The sequence below is a fragment of the Haemaphysalis longicornis genome, unplaced genomic scaffold, assembly GCF_048455015.1.
Source record: "Haemaphysalis longicornis isolate Haplotype H1 unplaced genomic scaffold, Haemaphysalis longicornis Haplotype H1 scaffold_7, whole genome shotgun sequence".
NCBI classification, from domain to species: Eukaryota; Metazoa; Arthropoda; class Arachnida; order Ixodida; family Ixodidae; genus Haemaphysalis; species Haemaphysalis longicornis.
In genome coordinates, this window is record NW_027526422.1 from 128,761,440 (window position 1) to 128,774,369 (window position 12,930).

General features: G+C 45.0%; 1 protein-coding gene across 2 annotated transcripts in view; it reads left to right on the forward strand.

Annotated features, from left to right (window-relative positions):
• Positions 1-12,275, forward strand: part of LOC144146961 (uncharacterized) — a 191,252-nt gene extending 178,977 nt beyond the window's left edge. For both annotated transcript variants that reach the window (XM_077678943.1, XM_077678944.1), the window contains exons 14-15: positions 518-681; positions 9,417-12,275. In XM_077678943.1, the coding sequence (XP_077535069.1) occupies positions 518-673 (156 nt within the window). In that variant the 3' untranslated portion in view covers positions 674-681; positions 9,417-12,275. The remainder of the gene's footprint in view (positions 1-517; positions 682-9,416) is intronic.
• The last annotated feature ends 655 nt before the right edge of the window (positions 12,276-12,930 follow it).

Here is a 12,930-nt window from a genome sequence, read left to right on the forward strand (position 1 = left end):
AAGACTTTGTGTGCAGGGGTGCACCCTTTAAAGGCCGCTTGCTTGCTTCATTGTACTGGCGTCATTTCTGTGACGGATATGACACCAGCGAAATCTTCATGTATCTAGGAATAAAACACTATCGTGTTAAAAAGGGGACACAAGATGCATGCATCCAATGTCCCTTCATTTCTACATACGTTGCGTTAGGGAGGGGCCAATTGCAATTTTGAACAATGCAAACACAACGAAATGTTTACATTGTTTCTCACGTGACAAAGAGGGAGAATTTGAAGTAATTTTGCGGAATATTTACGCCGTCTATCATCACTGACATCACGGCCAAGCGCACTTTGTTTTGTTTTTTAGCATCGTGCAGCCAAAGTGTCATTCAGGAAGCCTGAGGGCACTCAGCGTAAGTGCACCTAAATAGGGACACTTGACAGGGGTATTATTCCTCCAGTGAGATTTATAAGTTTGTTGCCAGAAAGCCGGAGATGGCGCGTTCTCACATTTCGCTGTCCATTGCATTCTGCAGACGCTGGAAGGGGAGTCCGAAGTGGTGTCCAGCTGTCCCGCACTCGCACAACTCCTGCACAACCTCCGAGGGGGACCGGGGGAGGGAGAGAGCGCTCCTCCCCCTCCACAGCCGCCGGCCCCCCCGACCAACCGCAGGGCACCCACGGCTCTCTAGCGCTCGCGGTGAGTTCGAGAAGGTCGCTTTTCTTACTCCTCACCACACTGGCTGCGTTCCAATTCGCGGACAGCTTGGTAGACAGGTTACGAAGCGGTCAAATTAGACGTCTTAAGGAAGAAGAATTGGAACGGCGCAGCGGTCATGAACGCAGACAACAACTTTGTAGCAGACATGATAAGTAACACAAGCCGTGGGTTTCGTAAATATTATAATCGTTATAATTACGAACATTATGTAATTTAAAAACTAAACAAATGTATCTTCCTCACTAGGAAACTATACTAAATATTTCAAAAAAATAACCGGTTAATTTGTCACAACATTAGTACATAAAAAGGTGGCGCTGCCGTCGCTTAGTGGTTTAGACAGGACGGTAGCCTGCATCGTTGCTGACTTCCATGACGTCTCCTCGAAGCAGTCTTCGTGGACTGCTTCGTTCGAATTGGAACGGCGCTTAACATGGTGGACTGTTTGCGAAGACGGCAACGAAGCCGTCTAAAGGGTAAATTGGAACACACCCACTGTGCGTCCCACCTAGTGAGAGATGTACAATTTAAGGCTGGGGCTGTATGCACGACGTCGCTATTTTTCGAAATATAAACACTGTATTTGTACACGCTGTGTCCACAGTGATCTAAAAGTTACCACCCCACCCGAGCCTGTCAAAAATACTGCATATAAGTGCAAGAAATTGAGTCGTTGTTGAAAAAGGAAGCACTTGGAGTGCAGAGCAGTGCTTTAGGTGCACTCTGCCAAAAGCAGCCTAAAGTTTACCACTCCGCCCACTTCAGAAAATATGAGGCTCAGAAATGTAACAAATTGATGGATTGCCTAAGAAAAAGCTGGCCGCTGAAAATAAGAAAAGAAGAAAAATAAAAGTTGCACGAGCTAGAATTCGAAGCCGGAGCTTCTGTCAATGTTATGATCATCAAGGCAAGGTGGCATCAGCTGTGCAATCAGTGACAAGGGACATGGCGTCGTGTGTAGAACCATACTGCCCACAAGCACTGCAATATCGTGTGTGTAGCCTTAGTCATAACTTAATAACGTATGGGTTCGAGCTAATCTATATTCCACAATCCACCACAGTTAAAGGGGTCCTGGAAGGCGTTTTGAGCGCACTAAACGAACTAGTGCAATTGTTAGGTTGGGTGCTCAACGTCATCTGTGCCAAGTATAACTTTTTTGCGTGCAGCGGAAAGCTCACAAATTCGTCGCAAATGTCGTTGGCGCGTTTCCACTCTTTCCTGCGTGTTTTCGGGTTCTGCAATGTTCCTGCACGTACATCATTGATTCTCCCATGCGCGTCACACAGCAGAGATCTTGCAATGGGACGGCTTTTTCTCGCACTTCCGGTAAAGAGAAGCTTCGTCTGCTGAGCGTCGACGGGTCGTGGCGGCGACTTTGGTTAAACGCTTCCTGTAACACACCTAACGCTATCGTGCTTGTCCATATTTATCTTTTTTGCTCTATCACCACGCTTCTCGAAAAGGCGCCTTGGTTAGGCACCTTGGCTAGCGATGACACGACTGCAACGTCGATTTCCGTGTTGGCAACCACCTTGCCACACAACGTCGTTGGCGGCACGAACACGTTGGCCGATCGAAAGTGCGCGTGGTGGGACTTCCTCGCTGACCGAAAACACACGCCGATCGGCCAAACAGTCGTCGGGAATCTAACGAGCTTTTTACTTTGTTCAGCAAGTACTACAATAAAATTAAAATAAACTCCACGGAACTGATATGAGGTATAGACAACCCAACAACATTCGTGCCATAATGAATGCGGCTCAATTCTGTTAGTTCCTGGAGTATAATAAACGTAGTATGGTCCACGAAGTTCATAAAGAATGACATAGTGTGCGGCTTTGGTGGCGCTACTTCTGCACCGCTGCCAAAGTTGCTAGTGAGACGTCAAGTCAAAGTGTAGCCACTCAGTCTCAACCGATCGCATGCTACTGTCACCGCTTGTTCTTGCAAAATGGAATGCGCAGCTAGTGCAAGGCAGCAAAAGAGGAAGGAATTAAAAATGTCTGTGACAAAATGCTGATACTGGTTGGCAACAAAAGGAGTGACGGGCAGCCAATGCTGCTGCTAAAGTGAGCAAGCGTAACCACGTAGGTGGTTTAAGGGGGGACGCGGGTCTTAGAATGGTCCAAAATCGCGAAAAAACGCATTTTGGGGAAAACACATTTTTGAAGTCTTTATACCTTCAAGCACCTACTCAAAAAGTTTCACCGCTGAATTTGATCGGGAATAATCTCAAAAATGACTTTGAAAACGCAGCGGGAGCCGCAAAACGCCAAAAACCGGGCTAAAAAAGCTTGAACTTCGCGCGCGCGCCACACTCGAAGCAGACTGCCGGCGGCGGCCATCTTGGGCTCGTTTTGTAGCTGATTTCTTTGTGCGTATTTTGCGCCATCTCAAAATGGCGTGGCATGAGGAGAACGAGCGTAACTGCCAATTTACCGAAGGTCGTTTTGGAGCCGCTGATTGGCAGGAGCACGCGCGCCCGAGTCGAGCCCCCCGTTCCGCGTCTCTGATTGGCCGGCGCCGTTGAGCCGCCATTTTTTTTCTTTTTTTTTTCATTTTGTTTTTGCAGGCGCGCGTTCGCCGCCGCAGTATTTTCAATTCGGGTGCGTTTTCTCTGCCGTTAGTGACTGCGATTCTGTCACAACGTCTTTATGTCTCGTGCCGCATTGCCTGGAGACCTTTACCTCAAAAAACTACGTGCTGCAAGCGTATGAAAACACGATGGAAGACGCCATAGACAGCGGTGCCGAGATCGCCTGTCACGTACGAACCTGGTCCGAGAAGCGCCGCGTGGATTTAGTTAGCTGTTGTGCTTTGGTTTTATTTGTGAAAAAAAAGTCCACAGCATAATATCTGTGTGCTTTTCTTTAGTTTGCTTCGACGTTGAAGGAAGTGCAACGTAGGAACTACCGTAGGTGAAGTTCAGCAAAAAGTGCAGTTTTCCAGCGCTGTTTACAAAAGCTTTTCATGGCTTGCATATAGCCTTGCTGGTTATGTTTGTGGTATGGTCGCATACTTGGTTCTTTTTTTTAAGAACAGAGTGACTCGGCGCTTTTTATATTGGGCCATGCTGTAGCAAGAGTTAGAAACTAAAGATTCATTTTTCTCTCTTATTTTGCGACCTCATGCTCTGCCTTACTGAGTGTTTCACTATCAGGCTTTTGACCTAGGATGATAAGACTAGTATCAATTAATTTGCAATAAATAGATCTAGCAGGTGATGCTGTTTGTATCACTCTGGTATCCATCGCCAAATTGAAGTCCACCTGCAGCTCTACAGTTTATTTTGTGAGGTCACGCTCATCCTTGCCGGGTGTTTCCTTATCTTACTCTTGAGCCAGGATAACAAGACTGGTATAATTTCATTTGTATTGAATTGGTCTAGCAGCTGATGCTATTTGTATCACTGAAGCATTGATCACCGAAGTGCGTTTCACCTACAGCTTTGCTGTAGGTTTGAGATGCATTCCAGGACAATCTCTACTTCTAGGTGGCTGCTGTGCTTTAGTCTCATTGGTAGCACAAAAATAACAGCAGCACATGGTATTTGTGCCTTTCTGTATTCTGTGAAGACATTGACAGAAAAGGTGAATTAGGATATACAGTTCCTGAAGTGTAACAGTAGAAAATTTAATTTTCCTTCGCAATTTGTACGGTATCCGTGTGAATTTACGTCAATCTTTCCAGAGTTATTTTTGTGTTACAGTCACATACTTGGTATGCTTTTCTTTGTGAAGACGAGAGCTACAAAATGATGCTATTTATATTGTTGTAGCTATGCTGTAGCAAAAGTTACCGTGATCTGTAACTTCAAATGCATTTTTCTCAGTTTCTTTTTTTGCAAGACCAAGCTCTGCCTTACGGGGTTTTTTGTAGTGTTGCTCTTAGGCTAGGATGACAAGACTGGTACCATTGTATTCGCATTGAATTGATCTAGGGGGTGATGCTATTTTTATTGCTCTGTCATTGTTTACCTGTTTCCAAAAATTAATAAAAATGAGGCAATTTTATACGAATTGTTGACATCAAATGTTCACCTCTTTCATGCTTTGCAAAAGTCTTCGAAATGAATAAAAATAGCATAGCCCCCCAGAGTAGACGTTTGGCATTATGTCCGTATAAATAATCAATGAGTTTGCTAAAGCGAAATTGCTCTAAACCCCCGTAAGAAATCCCTCAATAAATAAATTTCAAAGTGTTGTATTTCTTGAACAAATGAAGCTATGTTAAAACCAATTACATATTTGAAATCAGTGTAAAAAACTACTTAAGACTGCCAATTTTCATCTAGCTGGCACTAATAATAAAAAAAATTGTCTAAAGACCCACCTCCCCCCTTAAGTGCAAAGCACGATTGGCTTCGTGTGTGAAGGGCCTGCGAGAAATGCCTTTTTGTAGGCTACTGAAGCCAGGGGAAGCTGTGGGCATCGTCCCGATCCTCATGTTCACGAGAGGAAGGTACGAGATTCGCAAAAACGCCCGTGTGTACGAGATTTCGGCGCACGATAAAGATCCCCAGGTGGTCAAAATTAATCCGGAGCCCTCCACTACGGCGCGCCTCATCGCCTGCGTTGCGTCGGCGCGTTAAACCCCACAATCAATCAATCAAGGTACGAGATTCTCACGCATTCTTGGTTATCCACCAATACAGTAAAATTCCATTACAACAGATCTGCTTACAACAGACATTTGGATACAACATACTGATTTGCAATGCTTGGTTGGTCTTCCTATCTGTACCATTGATTAAACTTCCTTTACTGCAGATTCTGTTACAACAAACATTCGGATATAACAGACCAGTTTGAAAGGTTAACAAGTCCACGTTTGCATCTCTAAAATGGACTTTTCAAGTGCAGGCAACCAACCATTCATTTGTTAGGTACGTTTTCAGAGTTTGTGCTTCTACCTCACACTTGTGGTCAAACGAAGACAATTTGCAGCAATTAAAAATAATTTTGAATTAGTAGAAGTGAAACTTCTTGCACCCACTTGCAGTATGCACAAGTGTGATGTCCTGGCCTATCAAGTGATAGGATTTAGAATTTAAGTGTTATAGTGCAACAGATGAGATGCTTATATATGAAAGTTACCATCATTAAAACCATATATGAAAGTTACCATCATTAAAACAAAAAACGTTTGCCCTCATACATTATATAGATGGCTAAATCTCCAAGCTTAAGGCACATTCCCACTGGCGATGTGCCTCGTCGCGCGACGAAAAGCGACGTCGCAAAGCGACGAGCCGGCCGTCGCTTTTCGGCGTTTTGCGACGGCGGAGCCGATCGCTCTTGGTTCGAATTCCCTCGTCGCGCGACGGCCCCGCAAAACCGGTAAGCCAATCATGTCCGCGGAGTAGGCTGACGTAGCCGGAAACGAAACGTTTCTTTACATCCGGTATGCAAACGCTGCGGGCGGGTGGGGGAGGACGAGCCGCCGCCTCCACCGCCGCTCGCTCGCTCGGCCAGGCGCTTGGCCCGCTATCGCTGTACCCGCCGGGTCGGGCCGGCAAGCAACTTCCCGTGTGCGTCGGTTCTTTGGTCAGTGGCTTCAGCGTACGCGTGCACTAATCAACGAATAGCGTGGAACTCATCAGTGTGGAGAAGCGTGAATGGATTGTAAAAGGAAGTAATCATCGTATAGAGCTAGGTGGACAGCGAGACGGTAGGTTGACTTGCAGCCTCATCGTTCTATTGGCGACTGGTAAACACGCGTAGAGTTCGGTTAGTTCGGTGGCGTCAGAACTTTGCGCCTGTGAAAAGAAGCGACATTTGTGGGCCGTGATGCGGGTGTTGTGGCGTGAAAGCAAGCGTGTGCATTTCTTCGTGCAATAATATGTTGAAAAGAGCGTTCTTGAGTTGTTATTTTCTGCTCCTCCCGCAACCCGCAAATGTTTTCGGCATTGCTCCAGGTTAGTAGCATGTGTTTTAGTTTGATTTCTACCTGCTTTTGTCGCGTAACATCATTTTCTTTGACTGCGAATGGTTGACGCACCAACGAAATCGTACAAGTCGGGAAGCAGCTGCGCTGAACGTAGTCGCATCATCGCTCATCGCAAGTGCGAACACCACCTCAGGGCCTCATCGCGCGACGCGCGCCGTCGCGCGACGAGACAAATCGCCAGTGGGAATGTGCCTTTAGTAATGAGATCTTTACTTGCATTTCATTTATATTCATGCGAAGACAATGGAAATGCAAGTGTAGGTTGAAGACGTGAAAGAGTAATAGTATTAGTATAAGTGAATCAAAAGTTTGAGGGGATGCAATACAACAGGAGCCCAGCAAATGTAAGCAGAGTCATGCATGTGATTTTGTAATGTGCTTCACAGTGTCACAAGAGGATGAAACTGCTGAAAAACACAAGTCATCCTGAGGGTTTGTTGGCCTAAAATACCAACCTGTTTAAGTTGTAACTAGGGGTGTGCGAATATCAATTTTTTAATTTCGAAGCGAATTCGAATAATAAAAACAAAGTTCGAATCGAATCGAATATTTTTCGAATATTTTTCGAATACGAATACTTATGGTTTTTTGTAAAATTAATGTTTCACCATCTAGACACACAAAAACTGCAACTTTATTGCACAACAAATCGCACAAAGTAAAATTAGGAATTACACAATACCATTGCACTCAACAGATTAAGGTCTGCACTCACTTAAATGTTAACATGGAGAAAGGTTAACTGCTCGACATGTTCGGGGAGCAGTGACAACCTCCTGCTCGTCACCACTTTACCAGATATCGAAAACAGCCGCTCACTTGAGACACTAGTAGCTGGCATGCCCGAGCCCGTGCACATTGCCGCGCGCTGATACAGTAAAATCTTGATTATACGAATCTCGCAGGACTGCGAAAAATATTCGTATCATCCGAAATTCGTATGAACCAACACAGACCAAAAAATTTAGCTCTGAAAAAAGTTTTCGTTTATTTCTTTTCCTACTTTTGCGTGAAGAAATTCGTGATTTTTCTGCTTTTTTTAACCCCCGTGTCGCAAAGCAGTCCTTTCTGGACCACGTAAAGCTTCGCGCTCGTCTCCTCACTCGGTGTGCCCAAGCTCGCTACACGCCGCAACAGCCAAGCGTGAACCGCATGGTGCGGTTTTGCACGCGATTCGCTCGCCTCGGCTCTGCGAGCGCTGTATTTTCACGCCCACATCGACGATTTCGCGCCCGCGGTAGCGCCTACCTCGGTCAGAAAATGACGCAGTACGCGCGCGGCAGAATGGAGGAGCCTGACTACTTGCGATGAGATCGAGACAGCCGGCTTGGCTCCGCCAGAGACGGTTAGGCTTAGCACCCCGGCAAATATTTTATGGGCGCTTTCACTAGCGGCGCGGATGATGTTTTATAGTACCGTTATCGCATGAATTATCAGCTACTTTACCGCGCAAGCAACTTCGTGTCTCCCTTGAGCCGCATTTTAAAGAGCGGTTAGAAGCGGTCGCTCGAGCGCCCGCGCCACTTCGCGGCTGGAGCCGACGCCATGTTGACGTCGCCGGCCGCGCCGCGCGCAGCGTGGGGGTGGTTTCGCGGCGGTGTCAGCGCGTTGGGCGTGCGCAGAGCGTTTTCGCGAGCAGAAAACAACAGCCCGGCCGTTTCTGGAGAAAGAGTGACAAACAGGGGAGCGAGAGCCGTCACTTGCTCGTTCAGCAGTCGGGTGCCTCGCCGGCTCGTTCGTACCTTCCGCCGGGCCGCGCAGGTCCGTTCGTAACAGCCGAAATTTTTCCCATTGCAAACGATGCAATTTCGCCGGGGACTTTTCGGAAATTCGTATCATCCCGAAATTCGCACCCCCAGAATCGTATCAACGAGAGTCCACTGTAAATAAACACCGATACAGACACGTTCTGATTTTTTTTTTATTTTAGTTTTGGGTGGTTCGAATATTTCGAACAATAAAAGTGTCGTTCGAATCGAATCGAATACCAAAAAATTCGAATCGAATATTCGAAGTTTCGAATATTCGCACACCCCTAGTTGTAACTGAATCTTGAGAAATGACCAGCATACTTTTAGTATTGTGTGATTTGTTTTTAACAGTTGAAAAGTCCAAACTCTTGTTATAACAGACTTCATCTATGATTCCGTAAAAGTCTGTAGTAACAGTATTTGGATTTTCCATACTTCTTTTATAGCAGACTGAAATCATGATCACTATCAATGTCTGTTGTAACGAGGTTGTACTGTATATCCTCATTTAACTTTTTTAAAGAGAAAGCTTTCTTAGTGGGATCGATGGTGTCCTGTCAAAAAACTAACGCATTTCCCTGTTGACCGGTTGGTTGACTGGAGAGCTCTGATAAAATCTCAGGACACATGGCGCACGCGTGAAAGCGGGCTTCCATTGTGTCAATACGGTTGCTTGAAAATTGCGAAAAAGGAACGTAAGACAGTACGCATCGATAGTGAAGGAGGGGTACAATAGTGTGCCTTTATCTCGTAAACCACGTATCAGTATACGTTTAGATCGATCGTAGATGCGTTCAGTTGGCACGCGAAAAATCGCCGTATGCGTTCGCCCTTCGTTTGCGATTTAGAAGGTTTTACGATTGATTGGACGCACTCTCAGCGAAGGTTGAAAGCAGTTTTAGCGAAGGTTTTGATGTACCTCTGACAGAAGTTTTGGTGTGATAAAGCTTTAGCGCTTCCCTCAGCTTTCTTTAGAAAGAGATGGTAAAGTTTCTTGTTTTATTTTCGCAGGCTTCCCGACAACGACAGCGCCGCCATTATTCTGTCCTGTTGTGCATCCTGCCGATTCCTGCCTGCATCACGGCTCAGCACATTGAAGCTCCAGCCAGCCCTGCATTTTCACGAAACGGCGTTCCCATCATCCATAGCGTAGTACAGTAGTGCGAGCACACACTCAAAGCTGCTGCCATTTCCAGCCATAACTATCATCGCCGATCGTTTAACTAGCGTTTCAAGTCATAATATTGCTTCATTCAGTCAGTTTCACCGAGCAGACGGTGTCTTTTGTAAGTTTTATCCTTTAAGCTCTCATTCTAACATCGTCCTTTCGTAAGGGTGCTTTTTAGGCTTAGCCTCGAAATGCTGTTTTAATCACCTTGTTTTTCGTTTTATACCTGAGCAGATGTGACGACACAAGTATTAGTGGAATGTCGAGGAGGGAGTGATGTTCGCACAAAGGAGATTTACTGCCATGGTGGGTGTTAATTTATTCACGGAACATTCCGCACAGTCTTGTGGAGCTAATTTACCGTTGTACCCTCGTTGACTTCTTACACTGCCTTTGCTTCATTTGGTTGCGCTAATGTTAGTTACTGGACTGGAATTCTCACTTCTTTCATCAAGGCTGTCATGCAAAGTTGTCAATTATAAAGTATTTGGCGCGCTTCACTTCAATTCACTGGCATTTGGAGGATAAAAAATTGAAGTAAAAATGGTTTGCTTTTCAGGGGAGACTCGCACAATGTGTTAGGATGAATTGAATCGTTCGTTGCACTGCAAGGTCAACTGTCGCATTGCCGACAACGGCAACTTTGCTGCGTGTTTGATGTTTGGAGAAGTTTGTTGTTTCTCTCCCGCTTATCTCCTACTGTGTAATTACCTGATTGACTCTTACCCAATATAAGAGGGATGTTTTGGGAACGGTTGTTTGTTTGGGAACAGTTAGAGTTACGGGCCCACTGTTAGTTTAGTGTGGCATCTCCTGTGGTGGAGTTGCAGTTTGGTTGTGATAGGACTTGTTTCCATTTTCGAGTCGTTGCCACAGCTGCTGTCACTTGAACATTGAGTGTCGGTGTAACCGGCAGAAGAAACCAGTCCCAGAGGCTTCTTTGGATTTGGAGTGAATGCTGTAGCACCTGTTAGAACACGTTTTTCCTTGCTTCACAATGCCTGTTCCTATAATCACTCGCCGCCCAACTTTTAAGGGGCCGTGAAGATGAAATACAAGTTTGTTTCATTGAACAGATTGCTTGGTCCTAATAATGATAACTATTTAATCGGAAGTTTCAAACGAATCATCAAGATGTTAAGGAAGGCAGGTGAGGCCACTTCCCAGCCATTCCTCTACGACATCACAGAATCATTTCTTCCGTTTTCCAGCTAAAAAAATGACGTTCACAGCTGCAACACTGCGGTGTAAGCTACCAAAGGCTAGCTCTTTTAACTGAAACAAATGTGTTTTGTTTGCATGGCCCCTTTATTGAGCTTTGTTGCCAACCATGTCCGATCCAATCCACTCGTTGAGAGCCTTCTTGTACTGCGCTTTTGATACTTTGCCTCCTTACTCGTGTGTTGTCTGTACGAACAATCGGATAAGCTTTGGAATTTTTCAGTGTTGCAGTGTAAGCAGTCATACCGAAGCAGAAATTTGTGACAACGTGAAAAGTGTTGGAAAATGTTTTTATTGTTTTTAAGTAAATTGCATGATTCCGTACATTTTTAAATGGGACAAAAAGTGTTCAAAAGTAAAATCCTGACGGTATATGCAGGTTTTTTTTTTTAATACCTAACTCGGTTTCGTAATGGAGGTTGGTAGTTGTTTTGAAGCGTTTGCAACAGCTCTGTTAACGTTAAATATATGATTAGTGAAGCGTAAATTATGAAACGTCAATCTTTGATGTGAACCATGCCTGCAGCACGCATGCTATCACGCTTGAAGCGCTCTGAACCGTTCGCCAACGCCGTACTTTGTGCCAGCATCAGCCCGAATGTAGAATGATACCTTCGTGCAGGGACGTAGCCCTTCCCATCACCCATTACTCCTTTTTGAAAAAAAAACTCCGGCTGTGGCCCTGCCGTTGGGCGTTTGTGTATAAGAAGCATGACTCGAACGGCTCACGAAAATACAAGCTGAAATGTACATAGTGACCGCTGTCTGCCCGTTAAATATTTGTCTTCTGCAGAGAACTGCAAGGACTGTAAGTTTCCTTTGCCAGAAAGATTGCGTCATGTGTCTACGCCAAACTCTTGTCCAATGCGAAATGTTGCTGCTACCACCGACCATTTGAGATCTATGCCCAGTCCTACGTCCCTGTGGCTTGGCTAAGCTCTGTGCTAATATTGGTAAGTGCCGGCCAGTTCAGCACACAAGATGAGAAAATCAAAAACAAGTGCAGGTCTGCTCGATATGTCCATGCTATGCATTATTTAGCGGTGTGATCCAGAGTACTTGTAACTAGCCACAGCAACCATTGCTTGCAGTCAATGGCTATGGCTTCTTGGGTGGCTAGAAGGGGTTACTCTGGTCTCACTATTGCCAGCTGTACACTATCTTGATAAGATGTAGGAATCTCTGCGCTTGCATTGTTATTATGGCAACTGTGTGGAAAATGTGCAAAACAATGGCCTCCGGCTTTATCTGATGGAGCCCTTTAGGGATGGAGTCTTGGTGTTTGCACCAATGATTTGTGGGACGAATTACAATGGTGTGTGGCAAATTGGCGAATGAAATGCAAAAACATTGTTTTTTCTCTGGCTGTTTTTTGAGCATCGCGGAAGCATTCAAAGCACTTAGTCTGTAATTTTTTTTAATTAGTGCCAAAATGAAACGCTGTATGTCGAAGCTGTGCTCTGATTCTTGTAAATAAAGAAATTTACAAATGAAACTTTGTTTCGTTCCTTAATGAATGCCTTTGTTTCGTTCCTTAATGAATGCATGTTTTTTACTTTTGTTACGGAAACGTCGTAAAACTGAGGACAGCGGGAACAAAGCAGTGTTAGCCAATACTTTGGCCGTCTCGTTACATCTTCTAACCAGAAGTCATCACAATAGAAGTACCTAGCAAAACAGAAGTAAAATCGTGTTGAGCCAAGACGTGACCATGTACTGGTCATAAGCATGAAACTAGCTCAGCACATTTCCAATGATGCAAATGTACAGCTCTCGGCAGCAGTAGTTATTATAAAGTGTAGAAAAAGTGGGCAGGCAAAAAATGAACATGGGCATCCTGCATTTTTCCTTCCGTGGTACAACTTTCAACGCTGCTAATAGTGAAAAATGAAAACAAAACAAAAAAAGAACATTAGCAGTGCCTGCTGTGCATTGCGAGGTAAGGGCTGTAAATGTGGCATAAACATATTATGGGTGGAATTCTGAGTTCTGTCTATTTCATGTCTGTTTCGAAGCGTCCAGTTTGAACGAGTTCTGATAGACGGAAGTTAGGCAGCCCTAATGTGACACGAAACAAGTTTGTTTGCATAAGTCTGATACGCCCTCTAGCGGAGCGAAGTTGCAAATTGAGCTGGA